Source organism: Vulpes vulpes, chromosome 1, assembly GCF_048418805.1.
Source record: "Vulpes vulpes isolate BD-2025 chromosome 1, VulVul3, whole genome shotgun sequence".
Lineage (NCBI taxonomy): Eukaryota > Metazoa > Chordata > Mammalia > Carnivora > Canidae > Vulpes > Vulpes vulpes.
The window spans coordinates 5,579,751-5,597,791 of record NC_132780.1 but is presented as its reverse complement, the minus strand read 5'-3'; the positions used below and the strand labels follow the sequence as shown (position 1 = coordinate 5,597,791).

General features: G+C 55.6%; 1 protein-coding gene across 3 annotated transcripts in view; it reads left to right on the top strand.

The window, feature by feature from the left end:
- ATP4A (ATPase H+/K+ transporting subunit alpha) overlaps positions 1-18,041 on the top strand; it is a 118,935-nt gene that overhangs the window by 96,985 nt on the left and 3,909 nt on the right. For 2 of the 3 annotated variants that reach the window (XM_072751184.1, XM_072751180.1), the window contains exons 2-16: positions 9,947-10,087; positions 10,171-10,230; positions 10,585-10,788; positions 11,766-11,879; positions 12,133-12,385; positions 12,631-12,899; positions 13,480-13,678; positions 13,986-14,095; positions 14,176-14,310; positions 14,733-14,925; positions 15,685-15,860; positions 16,931-17,067; positions 17,145-17,295; positions 17,390-17,558; positions 17,650-17,804. In XM_072751184.1, the coding sequence (XP_072607285.1) occupies positions 9,959-10,087; positions 10,171-10,230; positions 10,585-10,788; positions 11,766-11,879; positions 12,133-12,385; positions 12,631-12,899; positions 13,480-13,678; positions 13,986-14,095; positions 14,176-14,310; positions 14,733-14,925; positions 15,685-15,860; positions 16,931-17,067; positions 17,145-17,295; positions 17,390-17,558; positions 17,650-17,804 (2,454 nt within the window). In that variant the 5' untranslated portion in view covers positions 9,947-9,958. Of the gene's footprint in view, positions 1-9,828; positions 9,854-9,946; positions 10,088-10,170; positions 10,231-10,584; positions 10,789-11,765; positions 11,880-12,132; positions 12,386-12,630; positions 12,900-13,479; positions 13,679-13,985; positions 14,096-14,175; positions 14,311-14,732; positions 14,926-15,684; positions 15,861-16,930; positions 17,068-17,144; positions 17,296-17,389; positions 17,559-17,649; positions 17,805-18,041 lie in introns of those variants that run through there. The other variant, XM_026009949.2, reaches the window with a different exon arrangement.

Genomic DNA, 18,041 nt, shown 5'->3' with positions numbered 1-18,041 from the left:
TTCCCCTTGGCGCCTGTAGTTGACCATTGTTTCCCGTTGAAGTCTTGGGTTGGGGTCTGTAACGGACACTTCCTCCCTAATTAACCTGGAGCAGTGCGGCGGGAGAGCGCCCCCTTCTGGCCTGCCATTTTAAATGACGTTTCCCTTGATTACTTTCCACACCCGCATCCTTGGCTCTCTCTTTTTTTTTAAATTAACTAAGTTTTATTTAGCTGTTATTTTTTTAATAATAAATTTATTTTTTATTGGTGTTCAATTTGCCAACATATAGAATAACACCAGTGCTCATCCCGTCAAGTGCCCCCCTCAGTGCCCGTCACCCATTCACCCCCACCCCCTGCCCTCCTCCCCTTCCACCACCCCTAGTTCGTTTCCCAGAGTTAGGAGTCTTTATGTTCTGTCTCCCTTTCTGATATTTCCCACACATTTCTTCTCCCTTCCCTTATATTCTCTTTCACTATTATTCATATTCCCCAAATGAATGAGAACATACACTGTTTGTCCTTCTCTGATTGACTTACTTCACTCAGCATAATACCCTCCAGTTCCATCCACTTTGAAGCAAATGGTGGGTATTTGTCATTTCTAATGGCTGAGGAATATTCCATTGTATACATAGACCACAGCTTCTTTATCCATCATCTTTCGATGGACACCGAGGCTCCTTCCACAGTGTGGCTATTGTGGACATTGCTGCTGTAATCATCGGGCGCAGGTATCCCGGTGTTTCATTGCATCCGAATCTTTGGGGTAAATCCCCAATCGTGCAATTGCTGCGTCGTAGGGCAGGTCTATTTTTAACTCTTTGAGGAACCTCCACACAGTTTTCCAGAGTGGCTGCACCAGTTCACATTCCCACCAACAGTGCAGGAGGGTTCCTTTTCTCCGCATCCTCTCCAACATTTGTGGTTTCCTGCCTTGTTAATGTTCCTCATTCTCAGTGGGGGGAGGTGGTATCTCATTGTGGTTTTGATTTGTATTTCCCTGATGGCCAGTGATGCGGAGCATTTTCTCATGTGCGTGTTGGCCATGTCCATGTCTTCCTCTGTGAGATTTCTGTTCATGTCTTTTGCCCATTTCATGATTGGATTGTTTGTTTCTTTGCTGTTGAGTTTAAGAAGTTCTTTATAGATCTTGGAAACTAGCCCTTTATCTGATACGTCATTTGCAAAGATCTTCTCCCATTCTGTAGGTTGTTTTTTAGTTTTGTTGACTGTATCCTTTGCTGTGCAAAAGCTTCTTATCTTGATGAAGTCCCAATAGTTCATTTTTGCTTTTGTTTCTTTTGCCTTCGTGGATGTATCTTGCAAGAAGTTACTGTGGCTGAGTTCAAAAAGAGTGTTGCCTGTGTTCTCCTCTAGGATTTTGATGGACTCTTGTCTCACATTTAGATCTTTCATCCACTTTGAGTTTATCTTTGTGTATGGTGAAAGAGAGTGGTCTAGTTTCATTCTTCTAGGAATCAACCTAACCAAAGAGGTAAAGGATCTATACCCTAAAAACTACAGAACACTTCTGAAAGAAATTGAGGAAGACACAAAGACATGGAAACATATTCCATGCTCATGGATTGGTAGAATTAATATTGTGAAAATGTCAATATTACCCAGGGCAATTTACACGTTTAATGCAATCCCTATCAAAATACCATGGACTTTCTTCAGAGAGTTAGAACAAATTATTTTAAGATTTGTGTGGAATCAGAAAAGACCCTGAATAGCCAGGGGAATTTTAAAAAAGAAAACCATATCTGGGGGCATCACAATGCCAGATTTCAGGTTGTACTACAAAGCTGTGGTCATCAAGACAGTGTGGTACTGGCACAAAAACAGACACATAGATCAATGGAACAGAATAGAGAATCCAGAAGTGGACCCTGAACTTTATGGTCAACTAGTATTCGACAAAGGAGAAAAGACTATCCACTGGAAGAAAGACAGTCTCTTCAATAAATGGTGCTGGGAAAATTGGGCATCCACATGCATCCTTGGCTCTTGAGCCCCATCTTGAACTTTTGCATTCTTCTCCATCCAAGAATTTATTTCCTTATTTTTTCTTTTTAAATTTAAAAAAAAATTATTGCCAACATATAGTATAACACTCAGTGCTCATCCCATCACATGCCCTCCTCAGTGCCCGTCACCCAGCACCCCATTGGGCCACCCTTCTCCCCTTCCGCAACACTTTGTTTGTTTCCCAGAGTCAGGGGTCTCTCATGGTTTGTCTCCCTCTCTAATTTTCCCCACTCAGTTCCTTTCCTTTCCCTTATAATCCCTTTCACTATTTCTTATATTCCCCGTATGAGTGAAACCATATGATGATTGTCCTTCTCCGATTGACTTACTTCACTCAGCATAACACTCTCCAGTTCCCTCCACATAGAAGCAAATGGTGGGTACTCATCCTTTCTGATGGCTGAGTATATTCCAGTGTGTGTGTATGTGCGTATATATATATGTGTATGTATATATATACATGTTTTATAATATAAATTATCATTATATATATATATATCACATCTTTTTTATCCATCAAGAATCCCTTTTCTTAGGACGCCTAGGTGGCTGAGCAGTTAAGTGCCTGCCTGCCACACCTCAGGGTGTGATCCTGGAGACCCTGGATTGAGTCCCATGTCACACTCCCTGCACGGACCCTGCTTCTCCCTCTGCCTGTGTCTCTGCCTCTCTCTCTCTCTCTGAGTGTGTGTCTCTTATTAATAAATAAAATCTTAAAAAAAATAGAATCCCTTTTCTAGCTCCACTTTTCTCAAGCTTCCCTACCAGAGGTGGGGATGAGGGAGTTGGCCTGCCCTAGTCATAAAATGCAGCCCTTGAGGCCTCAGGGTTTATATCTATGTGAGTTTTGCCTTCAACTCCACCACGCGTGCCTTCATTGAGCAGAAAATGTGCTTCCTTAAACATCTGCTGTGTGTGGGCTCTGTGCTGGGTACTGGGGGGCACTCAGAAATACAAAACACCACGGAGCCCATCTTTTGCCTTCTGACCACCCCCCAGCTCCCCACCCCTCCCAGTTCTTCACACACCTTTCAGACTGTGCTTTTATTTTCTTTAACAGCAGTGACTCCCCTCTGGGCCCTGCCCTCCCCTCCTTGCTCCTCTCCCCCAGCCTTGCCAGAGGCTTTCTCAGCTCTCATAACTCACTTTACCCCTTCTGCACAGCCATGGCCCTCACCAGTACCTGATTCCAATCTCTCCCTGAAGCTCCAAGACCCAGTTGTCCCACAGCCCCCTGGGTGTTTCCCCCTATCCGCCCTCCAGTTTCTACAAGGGCTTTAGCACTTCCTCAAACCTACCTCTCCCCCAGGATCTCATCCCAGGTGGGGCCTCACCTGCCGGAGGCCAGACACCTCCTGCCCCCCTTCCTTGTTCCCATAAGAGATCTCTTGAGCCTCCCTCCCCCACCTCCCCCTCCTCTCCCACAGCTCTCCCCCAGCTTCCTCCCTGGGCTCCTAATCTCAGCCTCCCCCTTGTGTGACCTCCACAAGGCAGTGAGAGGTGAGGGGGGTGGGGGTGGGCATCTTCCAGACTCGGTCCTGACCTCGTCCCTCTTCTGATCAAACCTCAAATGCCTCCGGCTGCTACTAGACTAACCTGCTAACTCCTCCTTCTGTTCCACAAGGCCCCAGATGAACTGACCCCTGCCTTCACGTTGGGCCACCCTCCCCTCACTGACCGTTCCCAGCCTCTCCACCACCGCTCCTTGCTGACCTTCACTGTTCCCCTTGCTGCTCCTTCTAGATTATCACTGGCCGGCTCCTCATCCTTAAAGGCTCAGCTCAAGGTTACCTCCTGAGAGACCCTTCCCTGATCCCCTGGTCTAATTCAGCTTCGTCCCCGCTGCCTGGCTCCTCAAGTACCCCGTTATTTTCCTTCACGTTCTTCTCATTTGCCAGTAAATATTCATTTGTTTGATCACTTCGGGTTGCTGCCCCTCCTGCTGGAGTGTAAGCGGGACTGTGACTGTTTTGTTCCCTGCAAATCCCAGCACTTAACAGAAAGCTTGGTGTGTAGTAGGTGCTCAATAACCATTCCGTAAATCATTGAATGGAGCACAGTTTCGATACGAGGCCTCTTTGTGTAATGGTGTCTGGTGCGATTCTGTGGGTTCAAGGGGAGGACTTTCTAGCCAGGCTGCTTGGGTTCAAATCCTGGCTCTGCCCCTTACTAAGCTGTGTGACCTTGGGCAAGTCATATAAACTCTCTGGGCCTCAGGTTTCTTCACAGTAAAATCGGAATAAATATAATACCTTCCTTATAGGGTTGTTGTGAGGATGGAATGAGCTCACACGAGTGAAGCACTTATGCCAGGGCCGAAGGCAGTGAGTTCTCAGTGAGCGTCACTGTTGTCATGGGTTTCCTGATGTCTCTCTCTGAGCCTGCCCCTCTGCTTTATGTTGGGGTAGTGTGTCTTTGGTCGACAAAGAACATCATCCCAAAGCAAGAAATTATGTCCAAGTCACTATTTGTGGCTAGGATTGCTGCTGCATGCTGTGAACTGTGTCAGGCAGATTTAGTTCTTTCAACAAAAGTTTATTTGAGTGCCTCTTCTTTGCTGTTTGACATCAGCCCAAATGAAAAAAAAAATACAGACAAAAATCCCTGCCCTCATGGAGCTCACAGTCTGTCAGGCGGATCCAGAAAACACACAAGGAACCCAATACATAAGAGCAATGACCTAGTACGGGTGAAGATAGTGGGGACAGATGTGCAGGGGGACCACAGGTCACAGTTTTAATTCGGCCTGTCAAGGAGCTCACACTGGGAAGGCAACATTTGTCCCGGAGGCAGGGGGGCAGGTCTGGAGGTCTGGGAGGCCTTGGGCCAGACCATTGGCTTTGGGCAACAACTGCACACTTTGCTTTCAAGAGTCCTGTGGGGCAGAAGAGGGCCCAGACCCCAGGGCTTCACAGGCTCGCTCTGGCTCTGGGTGGGGAGCGGACCGCAGGGTGGCAGGGACGGGAGCAGGGAGACTGGGGTGGGGGCCGCTGTGCCGTCTACACAGGAAGGCGCAGAGGCCAAGCAGGGGAGCAGAGAGGGGAGAGATGGTTGGATTCTGGATATGCTTTCAAGTTCCCAGATGAGGACGGCTGGACAAATTTCTTGAGGGTAGTTGACCTTTCCACATCTGGACAAAGCTGGGGGGGGGGGGCAGGGGGTGGCACACAGGAGACCTGGCTGCTGGCTTAGCTGGGCTGGAGGGAGAGGCAGGGTCCCTGCTTCCTCTGCCCCTCTCTACAGGCTTCCCGGGACCTGGCGATGGCAGGGAGGGGTGACCCGCCCAGGAGGTGAAGGGCATTGCTGAATCCACTATCTTATCAGAGAATCCAAACACAAACCCCGAGTCACGGTCACAATGAGTTATTTCACTCAGCAAACAGTCCCTGGGCTGGGTGATACGGGGCCCACGGCAGTCACTGAGACATCCCAGATCCTGTCCTCATGCGTCCACGGGGGCAGTGAGACGTCACCAGGGGACAGCCGCCCAGAGTGGCCGGGCTTGTGATGGAGGGATTACGGGTCAGAGGGGTCAGGGCTAGGACAGAGGGGTCTGTGGGAGCCCAGGTACCTGACCCAGTCGGCAGGTGGCCCAAGGAGGTTCCCTGGAGAAAGAGATCTCTGTGAGAGCACAGAAGAGGAGCCGCTGAACATGGGGAGGGTGCAGGGTGAGTGTTTGAGGTCAAGGAAGCTTCACAGGCCAAGATCTTGAAAGGATAGTCTGGATAAACAGAAGGGCTGTGAGGGCTTCATCCCAAAGCATGACAGGGGAAGGCACGTGGGAAGGAGGCAAGGCCAGGATCTGATCCCATCAGGCCTTGCAGGGTGTTGAGTCTCTAAGAGTGTGTGGTCATCATTCCAGGAGACCCTTGTTCAGAGTCCCCTTAAAACCTGCTCAGTATCACCCATCCATTTAAAAGTCTGTGGTCCGCCCTCTCTCAGGAAAAAAAATTAAATTTGACTATTAATTTTCTTTTTTTTTCCTTTTTAAGATTTTATTTATTCATTTGAGAGAGAGTGCAAAAGAGCACAAGCAAGGCCAGGGAGGGGGGGTGGAGCTGAGGGAGAGGGAGAAGCGGGCTCCCCACGGATCAGGGAGCCAATGCTGGTGGGACCCCAGGACCCTGAGATCAGGACCTGAGCCGAAGGCAGACGCTGAACCTACTGAGCCCCTACTGAGCCACCCAGGTGCCCCCTGACCATTAATTTTCAAAAAAGCCTCCAACGATCTGTGTGGCCCAGGTTCAGAGAAATCTTGCTCTACTGTGTTAAATAGATGCTATTGCACAACATTCTTGTGAGATGTCTTTGCCCACAAGCTGTGCCAGGAGGTGCCCATTGGCCTGAGACTGGGGTGCCAACCGTGTACCTCCTGTTTTATCTAGATCCTGCCTGTGAGCCACAGCTTGCCTCTACCCCCCGAGATAGAGTTAGGGTCATTTGAATACACCATGAAAGAATAAATGCACAAGGGAGGGACGCCTGGGTGGCTCAGTGGTTGAGTGTCTGCCTTTGGCTCAGGGCGTGATTCCGGGGGCTTGGGATTGAGTCCCCCTGGGGCTCCCTGCGAGGACCCTGCTTCTCCCTCTGCCTCTCTGTGTCTCTCATGAATAAATAAATAAAATCTTTAAAAACAAAAAAACAAATAAATAAATGCGTGCACAAGCAAAGACTCCCAAAAGACACAGAGCCAGGGTGACACTCAGGGGGGCCACTGAAAGTACTTAGGTGTCAGCCTGCTGGGCACTGAGCAGTTGGAATGGACAAGGCCACGGGGCTGGGCCAGCAGCCTCTTAAAGGGACCGGCTGGGCGGTGGAGTGGGGGTGAGGGGGCTCAGGCTGCGGCTGTGCTCCCATGACTCAGTGCCCCCTGTGACCGTGACAGTGTTTCGAATAGAAAAGCAAGAGTTCGTAGAATAGCCCTCGGGTCATTCCTGAACCCTCTGGACTCCTCCCAATACCTGGCCTGCTCCATACCGCCTAAAGCCTCAAAAGTGGGGCCCGCACCTGCTGGAACCTCCGAGAAGGGTGCACATCCCTGTGGCGCTCCTGCCAAAAGCGCAGACGACCGGAATGTGACCATGAGGAGCCCGCAGCCAAGCCAAGCTAAGGGGAGTTCTAGAACACAACTGTTACTTTTCCAAAATGTCAAGGTCGTGAAAGACCAGGAAAGAGTAAAGATACGCCACAGATTGGAGGAGACCAAGGAGACATGACAAGCAAGTGCAAAGTGTGATCCCGGACGGAGGAAAGGACGGGAAGTTCAAATAAGTTCTCCAGATTAGTTCATGATGTCGTAGCAGCAAAAGTCCTGACTGTGACCACTGGGCCACCGGGTCTCCTTGTTCATGGGAGACACGTGCCTGTGTATTCACGGACAAGCAAGCATCCTGCCTCCAACTCACTCGCAAGTGGGTCAGCCTGAGCTTAAAAAAAAATCTATTCTCTCTCTCTCACCTATCATCTGTCTAGAAGCCATAAATTGGCCAAATCATTCAATTTAGCTAAAGCTTAGGCAGGTATTCATTTTACTACCCCTAGAACTTGTGAGTCTGAAATATTGAAAAGAAATCATGGAAAATTAACATAATACAACTAAGAAATGAGAAAAAAGGGGGGGGGACAACAAATGAGGCAGAGACTCGAGAAGGACAGTCCCTGATTTTGACAGAGGTCTGCACCTATGCGGGGTCGGCCATCCGCTGCCCACGATGGTGCCTCAGTCTCTGCCTCAGTCTCCGCGCTGTGACTTAGGTTGTGGAGGTCCCGAATCTGCGCAGACACAGCCTCATCTTTGCCCCAGGCTCCGGATGCTTTCGGGGCTGGAGGGCTAGCGGGCAGCATGGAAGAGTGAGAGAGAGCAAGAGACACCCGAGGAGCTCCCACCGACTGGACTTCCCGAGGGCCTGCCCAGGGCTCCAGGTGTGTCAGCGAATATTCCACATCCAACAGCATCTACCGACCATCCACTGTGTGTCTAGGGCACTGGTCTGGGTGCTGTGCATACAGCAGCAAACCTGGTCCCAGTCTTCCTTCCAGTGTGACAAGGCTGAAAATAAGACACAATGTCAGGCTGGGACAAGGGGTGTGCGTAAAGCAGGGTAAAGCGGATGGGGCCCGATGGGGGTACAATATTAGAAGTAAGGATTCCCTAAGAGACGATATTTGAACTGAGACCTCACGGCGACAAAGAGCCATGCAGGTAGCTAAAGAAGAGAGCACGAGGCAGAAGGAATTGCAAGTGCAAAGGCCCTGGGGCGGGAATGACCTTGGCCTGTAGGAAGCACAGCAAGAAGGCCAGTGGCAGTGGAACTGCGGTAGAAGCTGAGCCGGGGCTAGAAGTGGCAGGAATGATTTGGGAGTTTATTCTGGGTGAGAAGGGATGGCCCTGGAAGGTGGTACACAGGGGAGTGCGACGTGACACAGGTGTTTCACGTGTGTGGCTCAGAGACAGGGAGCCCCCAGTGCAGGCCGACTTCACCCTGCCTGCCTCCTCTCTGGGGGTCTCCTGTAGCAGGCTGGGGCTGACCAGCTGGGTGGCTGTTGGGGGGAAGCTGGGCTGCTCCATAGTTTAGCCTTTCCCAGGTGACCTGCCCCAGGAGAGAAGGACGTCGCCACGGCAATTATCTTATCAGACTCGTCCACCCTGTGGAGCCCAGGCATGAGATATCACGAACCTGCCATTCCAGCAGCCCGGCCCCTCACTGTGCCCCACAGGGGTCCTCACCTGGGAGACCTCAAACCTGGCACCAAGATCAAGATCGGGCCAGGAGCCTCGGACACATCTTCTCCCCACTTTGCACCTTGGTGTCCCTATCCGGGCAGGGCGGGGTGGAGACAGGAAAGCTAGCTGTGATGGCTCCAGTGGAAGTGTGCAGGACCTCTGGGACCCGCCCTGCACCCCTCCAAGTCTCAGCGCCCCCCTGCGCACAACAGGAATGACAGTGCCGCCTGCACGGGTTCGTGGCGGGGACCCCTGAGGTGACAGGTGTGCAGTGCCTGGTGCACACTCACCACGGCAGCTGTGAGGTCCGAGTTCTTTTGTCAGTGGTCCCACAGGACACCCAGGCCCCAGGGTCAGAGCTGGGCTGGAATCTGTCCCTGACACTTAGTCATCGCAGTCTTTGGTTGCTCTGTGCCTCGGTTTCCTCATCTGTACAACGGGGGCTAATAAGAGAACACAACTTTCTAAAGGGCTGTTGTGAGGAGCTAACAAAACATTCACGCAAAGCTCACTGGGCGGGCGTGGGACACACAGGAGGTCCTCCCTAAACAACAGCCATTACCGCCACCACATGAGCACCGGCCCCCTGCAGGACTCGGGCACGGGCAGTGTGGCCTGGAGGAGACACTGCAGCCCAGACACCTGGATCTGAGTCCCGACTCGTTCACATCCTAGCGCGGGGACAACAGGCGAGTGACTTGGCCTCCCCATGCCTCAGTCTCCCCATCACTACGGTAGGGGGAGGTAAGAATAGTACTCGCCTCAGAGGCTTGCTGGGAGGTTACATTGGTTAATACGGGAAAGCCCTGAGCCCCGTGCTTGCCACATAGTGAGCACCACATGTTTGCTATTCTTGTTGTTACTACTATGGACATACTCAGTGGACCCCTGGTCTCATTGCAGGTGGAGATGGGTCTGGGCAGGTTGGGACAGCCCCGCAGGTAATGCCTGAGCTGCTTAGGCCTAGAGGTCACTCCAAGGAGCCCCACAATCAGCTGTCATGGGGCCAGGCTTGCTCCGCCTCCTCCCTCCCTGGGTATATCAGGGCTGGTCCAGACCCCAGGCTCTGTCTCGGCGAAGGGGGTTGGCGGCACCGGGCACCATGGGGAAGGCAGTGAGTGGGGCCCAGAGTCTGGGGTCGGGGGGATGGAGGCCGGAGGCGGGAGTTCCAGTGGGGTCTGATGCCTCCCCCTCCTTCCATCTGCAGGAGAATTACGAGATGTACTCGGTAGAGCTGGGTCCTGGCCCTGGGGGGGACATGGCAGCCAAGATGAGCAAGAAGAAGGCGGGCAAGGGAGGTGGCAAGAAGAAGGAGAAACTGGAGAACATGAAGAAGGAGATGGAGATTGTGAGCATGGGGCTGGGGGAGCTGGGCGGGGGGCGGTAGGGGCCTGTGAGAGCTGGACAGCGAGTGTCCTGTGCCCCCCACAGAACGACCACCAGCTGTCAGTGGCTGAGCTGGAACAGAAATACCAGACCAGTGCGACAAAGGTGAGCTGGGCACCGAGGAAGGGGCACATGAAGGGGGGGGGGGAATGCATTAGAGAGAAGGGGACGGGGCGGGGGGGGGTAGAGATGGAGCAGGAGAAGCAGAGAGACAGAGACAAGGAGACAGGTAAGAGAGAGAAACAGAGCAGACAAGAGGGGGAGAGAGAGCTGGGCAGAAAGATGAGAGAGACACAGTGGAGGGCAGGGGACAGGGCAGGGGGCAGGGCAGGGGCCAGGATGGACACGGAACCTAGGAGGAACAAGACAGACAGTGGAGGGGGATGGGGGAAGGACACAGAGAGCGTGTGGTGAGAGGAAAGCCCTTAGCGGCCACCATGACCACCCGCCTGTCCCCAGGGCCTGTCTGCCAGCCTGGCCGCAGACCTGCTGCTGCGGGACGGGCCCAACGCCCTGAGGCCGCCGCGTGGTACCCCCGAGTATGTCAAGTTCGCCCGGCAGCTGGCAGGTGGTCTGCAGTGCCTCATGTGGGTGGCTGCTGCCATCTGCCTCATTGCCTTTGCCATCCAGGCCAGTGAGGGTGACCTCACCACTGACGACAATGTGAGTGGGAGATATGGGTCACGGGGACCTGGAGGATAGAGGACACTGAGCATGGACTCAGGACGCGAGGGACACAGGGTGGGAAGATGGAGATGTGGGTTACGGGGGGATGCAGACCCTATGACACAGATCATGGGGGACACGGAGAGTGTGTCTCAGATATGGGGGACACAGGTGGGGATGCAAAGAGAGAAATGCAATCCTTAAGATATGAGACTGGGAAACAGAGGACATGGAACAGACCAAGGGCACAGGGGACATGGGACTCAGACACAGGACACAAGGGCATAGGGACAAAGGGGACACAAGACTTGACACAGAGCCTGGAGAGACAGAAAACAGACAATGAAGCACAGAGCCAGAGACAGAGGAATTTGAGATGTGGGACAGGAGGTCAGAATGAGGGACATGGGGACTTGGGAACATGTGGCATTGGATGGGGCTTTGAAAGTCATAGGACATGTGACACAGGGTGGGGACCTAGAGGTACTGAGACATGGAGAGACCCTGGGCATAGGGACTTGGACTTTGGAACATGATCGTGGAGTCCACGGAATGTGAAGCATAAGATCGACAGCACAGAAACATGGAAATGGGGACACGAGGGCACACTTTTGAGCATAGGGCACCCAGAGGGTGGCAAATAGATTACAAAAACACAGAACATGAAACTTGGAACATGGGGAATACAGGGCATGGGAACATGAGGAGACAAAGGACAGTGGACACGTGGAGTGCAAGATGCGGACACAGGAAACCGTGCGCGGGGCCATGGGCACAAGTCATAGGACTCAGGGCCACGGGGACTGTAGGATCCAGGACCCAGAGAATATGGGATATAGGGCCACAGGGAACAGTGCATGTGGCTTTCTAGTAGAGCAGGGAAAACCACGGGGGTGACCCCAGGAGCATCGGGATGGGGCAGGGAGCTTCCGTCCCCTTCTCATCAACCTGGCCCCCCTCCCGCCTCTACTCAGCTGTACCTGGCACTGGCCCTCATCGCCGTGGTCGTGGTCACCGGCTGCTTTGGCTACTACCAGGAATTTAAGAGCACCAACATCATCGCCAGCTTCAAGAACCTGGTGCCCCAGGTGGGTCCTGCAGCCCGACCACGTCAGGTCCTGACGGTCTGTGCCTGGGGTGCGGGGCAGCCACAGGGAGGCTCCTGGCATGTGTGTGCCCCCCACCCCCGCAGGGCCCAACCTGCTCTTCACCTGTGGCCCCGGCTGGCCCCATAGGTTCTCAACGCTCCCCCTTGGCTCCCCTCAGTGTCCCCCTGCACTCAGTGACCTCCACCTCTGCCCCTGGTCCCCCTGACCTCAACCCTATGCCCCTGCCCCACAGCAAGCAACTGTGATCCGAGATGGGGACAAGTTCCAGATCAACGCAGACCAGCTGGTGGTGGGCGACCTGGTGGAGATGAAAGGCGGGGACCGAGTGCCAGCCGACATCAGGATCCTCCAGGCCCAGGGCTGCAAGGTGGACAACTCCTCGCTGACCGGAGAGTCCGAGCCGCAGACCCGCTCGCCTGAGTGTACACACGAGAGCCCCCTGGAGACGCGCAACATCGCCTTCTTCTCCACCATGTGCCTTGAGGGTCTGTGAGACCCCTGCCCGCCCCCCACCACAATCACGCCGCCTCCACACTCCCCCCCACCCCCGTGACTGCCTCCCCTGTCCCTCTTCTGCCGCGTACTGGGCCACACTGCCTCCCCGCCTCCCGTGACCGCCCGCTCTCAGGGCACACTGCCCCCGTCTCCCAGCACTGCTTCAGTTCACACCCTGTGCACACCCCCTGCTGCTGCCCACCTGGCCCTGAGGCGCCCTCTGGCCCCCCTGTAGGCACAGCACAAGGCCTGGTGGTGAACACGGGTGACCGCACCATCATCGGGCGCATTGCGTCGCTGGCTTCGGGAGTAGAAAACGAGAAGACCCCCATCGCTATTGAAATCGAACATTTTGTGGACATCATCGCAGGCCTGGCCATCCTCTTCGGCGCCACGTTTTTTGTGGTGGCCATGTGCATTGGTTACACCTTCCTGCGGGCCATGGTCTTCTTCATGGCCATCGTGGTAGCCTATGTGCCCGAGGGGCTGCTGGCCACTGTCACGGTGAGTGGGGGGGGACAGAAGTGCAGATAGCTAAGAGGCTTGTCCATCTGTCCGTCCATTCACCCAGGATGCCTCCATCATCTCTGGCTGTCTACACCCCCCCCACACACACACTTTCCCATCAGCCATCCTCCCAACCCCCCACCTCTCCAGCTATCCATCCGTTCAGCAAACACTCCCCAAGGCTACTCTGGGCCACACCCTATACTGGACACCGAGGACTCCCAGGTAGACAGGCAGCACCCTTGGCCCAAGGAGGCTGAGGTCCAGTGTGGGCAGCCCTCAGCAGTCAGCACCCAGTGAAGACCAGCTCCAGAGGCGGCTCAGAGGAGAACTTAGAGAACCTCAGCTCGAGCCGCGTAATGAGGGGCCTAGCTCCCTTTGGGCAGACTGGGGAGGCATCCCAAGTGGAAAGCACAGACTGGAAACATTGAGGCAAGAAGAGCTGGGGTTTGGCGGAGGAATGCTGTGCACGCAGTGCCGTGGCTGGGGCAAAGGCTCCCCGCGCTGTGAGAGAAGGGAAGGAGGACTAGAAGCAAGGATTGGGCCCCTTACCCACGCTACTCACCCCTTCGGGCAGGTCTGCTTGTCCCTGACGGCCAAGCGGCTGGCCAGCAAGAACTGTGTAGTCAAGAACCTGGAAGCCGTGGAGACGCTGGGCTCCACGTCAGTGATCTGCTCAGACAAGACAGGGACCCTGACTCAGAACCGCATGACTGTGTCCCATCTCTGGTTCGACAACCACATCCACACGGCTGACACCACGGAAGACCAGTCAGGTGTGGGGGGGAGGACACGGGGCTGGGGCAGGATCTGGTAGGTGGCTCCCTCCCCAACCAGAGATGGTGTGTGAAGTTGTAGGACTGAGCAGCGCCTGGGTGTGGGGTATCCTAGGAAACTCAATACTGGGTCTGGAGAGAAGGCTCCGCCCGGGCAGGAGAGGTTTGGGTCCCACCCCGGTCTGAGAGGGGACCCTGTCCTGAATCTAGAGGGAGGGGCTCGGTTCCGGTGTGGGAGAGAGCTGCTCCGGGGCTGAGGGCCGCGCGGAGCCCCCTCGCGGCCCCAGCCTGGACTCCTGGCCTCCAGGGCAGACGTTTGACCAGTCCTCGGAGACCTGGCGGGCGCTTTGCCGCGTGCTCACCCTGTGCAACCGGGCGGCCTTCAAGTCGGGCCAGGACGCTGTGCCGGTGCCCAAGGTGAGAGCCCGGGGGACTCCGGGGGATCCCAGGAGCCTGGTGCAGCCAGGCCCGCCCCTGACACCCGCCCCCGCTCCCAGCGCATAGTGATCGGGGACGCGTCCGAGACGGCGCTGCTCAAGTTCTCGGAGCTGACCCTCGGCAACGCCATGGGCTACCGCGAGCGCTTCCCCAAAGTCTGCGAGATCCCCTTCAACTCCACCAACAAGTTCCAGGTGAGCCCCGCCGCGCCCGGCCCCGCCCACGGGGAGGGCCCGCCCACCTCAGGGCCCACCCCCACCCAGGGCTGGCCAACCGCGGGGCTTCTCTCTCACTCCCGCCCCCTCCTTCGGCAAAACCCACCCACACCCCGCCCCGCCCACAGCGCTCCTGCGGTCAGGCCACGCCCACAGTCCCTCCCTGGAGGGTCCCTCCCGCCACCTCTTAGGCCTTCCCTGGGGGCAGCCCGCAATCCAGCCCCAGTCCCAGCCCAACTGCGACCCTAATTCTATCCATTCCAGCGCCCAGGCTCCTCAGCGCGCCCCTAACCCTCAGCCTCTACCTGGCACCTGCCGGGCCACGCCGTCAGCCCCGCCCTTTTTCCCAGTGCCCCGCCCCCTTGGCCTCTCCCCTAACACCGCCCCCTCCTCGCCCGCAGCTGTCCATCCACACGCTGGAGGACCCGCGCGACCCCCGGCACGTGCTGGTGATGAAGGGCGCCCCCGAGCGCGTGCTGGAGCGCTGTAGCTCCATCCTCATCAAGGGCCAGGAGCTGCCGCTGGACGAGCAATGGCGGGAGGCCTTCCAGACTGCCTACCTTAGCCTGGGGGGCCTGGGGGAACGCGTGCTCGGTGAGCCCCCCAGGGCTCCGGGAGCCCCCACAGTACGCGGTGAACCGGAGGGCGAGGAGGAGCTGGCGCAGACCCTGCCCAGCCTGACGGCCCAGCCCTGACCATGACCCTTCCCTTGCTGGCTGGTAGCTACCTGCCCAGTGCACACACTCACCCTTGACTTTCCCTGCCTGTCTCAGGCCTCACCCCTGTCCATCCTCGATGTCTACCTTGACCCAGCCCTTCCCCACCTGTCCTCCCCGGGACCTTCCTTATCCTGACTTGACATCCCTTGGGTTTTCCCAGCTCTTGCCCCAACATTGACCTGCCATCGCTTTTACTTCCACCTTGCAATGTCCTCCTCTTGACCCTTTGACCTTACCAGGTCCCTAACTCACCTCAAGACTCCCCTTGTCTTGTCCTGACCTCTGACCTCCCTGAACATTTTGTCCTGACTCCTAAACTTCCTTAGCCCCTGCTGCTACCCTGGAAGGCACAGACCTGTGGTTCCGTTTTGGATCTTTCATCTCACTTGCTGTAGGACTGCTGGCAAGAAATGCCCCCTCTCTAGACCTCAGTTTTCTTGTCTGCAGCACGAGGTTGCTAATAGCCTCACAGGTTGGTTGTGAGGACAGACTCACGTCATGTGAAGGGTTCAGCGCAGGGTCAGGCATCCCCAGGTGCTTGGTGTGAGGGGCCTGGTTATTTTACTCGCAACTTGGCTTTGCGAGGCAAGGGTCTGCCCAGGGCTCCTCTCTGACTTCCCTGTTTTCTGACCAGGTTTCTGTCAGCTGTACCTGAGTGAGAAGGACTACCCGCCTGGCTATGCCTTCGATGTGGAGGCCATGAACTTCCCAACTAGTGGCCTGTGCTTTGCGGGACTTGTATCCATGATAGACCCGCCTCGGGCCACCGTCCCTGATGCTGTGCTCAAGTGCCGCACGGCAGGCATCCGGGTATGCAGCCAGGGAGATGACGAGCGGGGGTGAGAGCAGAGGACCACAGTATCTGGGGGTGAGGAACCCGGTGACAGGGAACTACCTGAAAGTGGTTTGAACCAAAAGAGGAATGCATGGATTCATGGAACTGAAAAGGTCTGGGGAGATGTAGTGCCAGCTCAGGTATAGCTGGATCTAGGAGTTCATTGTCGTTAGGAATTTGCCTTTCTCCATGTCTCGGTTCTGTTTTTCTCTCTGGTGGCTTTTATTCTCAAGCAGTCCCTCCATTTTGGTGGAGAAAGCTGACCACCCCCAGAAACTCCAACCTACATCCCACCTGTTTAGCTACCCTACAGAAAGAAGAGGGCCTCTTTTGCCATAGTCCCGGATTGGATCACATGTTCTTCTCTGAACCAGTCACTGTGGCTGGGGGGTGGGATACCTTGGTTGGCCAGGGCTGGGCTTACTTGCCCATTCTTGGTCAGAGACCTCGCTTCAACTCTGGGGGAGGGGTATGGTTCCTGAAAGACAAATCAAGAGTTGGGGAGCCAAGGCTGGGCAAGCAACACCCCTGTCCTCCCCATGGTCTCTAAGGCCTATAAGAGCCCAGCCCTGTTACCTTTCTACGCTTGTTCCTTAGCCCCTCACCTCTCATGCTGGCCTTCCTGCTGCTCCTCTAACAGTGCAGGCACGTTCACACCTCAGGGTCTTTAACGTCGGCTGTTCCCGTTGCCAGGAACACACTCTCCTCTCAGCTTTACCAGCTCTCTCACCTCTTTCAGACCTTTGCTCAGATGTCACCTTCTCAACCTTTCCCACCCAGCATTTGCCATTCCCCTTACTCAGCTTAATTTCCCACCCTCCTCACATGCGGTGTCATCTATCCCTTTGTTTTGTGCATTAGCCATCTCCCTCCCTAGAGTTTCAGCCCCCTGAGGACAGACGTTTCCATGCTTTGTCCCTGACCTTTCCCAAGCACACGGTGATTGAATAAGTGAGCGAGTCTATCAGTAGATGTCCAGTGAGGTGGACGGGGAGAGTGGGCTGCTCTGAAGGCATCAAGGGGCTGCGGGTCCCCTCCCCAACAGGTGATCATGGTGACGGGTGACCACCCCATCACGGCCAAGGCCATTGCGGCCAGCGTGGGCATCATTTCGGAGGGCAGTGAGACAGTGGAGGACATCGCCGCCCGCCTCCGGGTGCCCGTGGACCAAGTTAATAGGAAGTAAGCCCCTGCTGCCCCCCTACCCCCGGTTCCTCCCACGCCTCGCAGGCTGATACACCTGCCGCCTCCCTTCCCAGGGATGCCCGCGCCTGCGTCATCAATGGCATGCAGCTGAAGGACATGGACCCGTCCGAGCTGGTGGAGGCGCTGCGGACTCACCCCGAGATGGTGTTTGCTCGTACCAGTCCCCAGCAGAAGCTGGTGATTGTGGAGAGCTGCCAGCGACTGGTACGACTCCGCTGAGGAAGGCAGGGGAGTGAGCCAGGCCGGCCCTGGGCTGGTCTCTCATCGAGCACCCCCCCCCCGCACCCCCTCCCTGCAGGGTGCCATCGTGGCCGTGACCGGGGATGGGGTGAACGACTCCCCAGCCCTGAAGAAGGCCGACATCGGCGTGGCCATGGGCATTGCCGGCTCGGACGCTGCCAAAAATGCAGCGGACATGATCCTGCTGGATGACAACTTTGCCTCCATCGTGACAGGCGTGGAGCAAGGTCCGAGCCGGGTCGGGGCCTGGGGGCGGCAGTGTGGGCACAGCCGGAGGTGCGCAGCGAGGAGGCTGAGGTGCCTGCTGTGCCCCCACAGGCCGGCTGATCTTCGATAACCTGAAAAAGTCCATCGCCTACACGCTGACCAAGAACATCCCCGAGCTGACGCCCTACCTCATCTACATCACCGTCAGCGTGCCCCTGCCCCTCGGGTGCATCACCATCCTCTTCATAGAGCTCTGCACCGACATTGTGAGTCCCCGGCCCCGACGTGGACACTCGGGTCGGCATAGACAGATGGACTTGGATAAGGACCCTCAGACCAACAGAGGCATTAGCACACGCACATATCGATCACAGACAGACCTCTCTCAGCAGGCTCGGATGGATAAATGCTGTCAGGCCCCAAGGCAGACAGACAGACAGAAAAAGAACCACAGACACAGGCATAAATGCAGCCAGATGCATGGCCACGTTGACTTTTTTTTT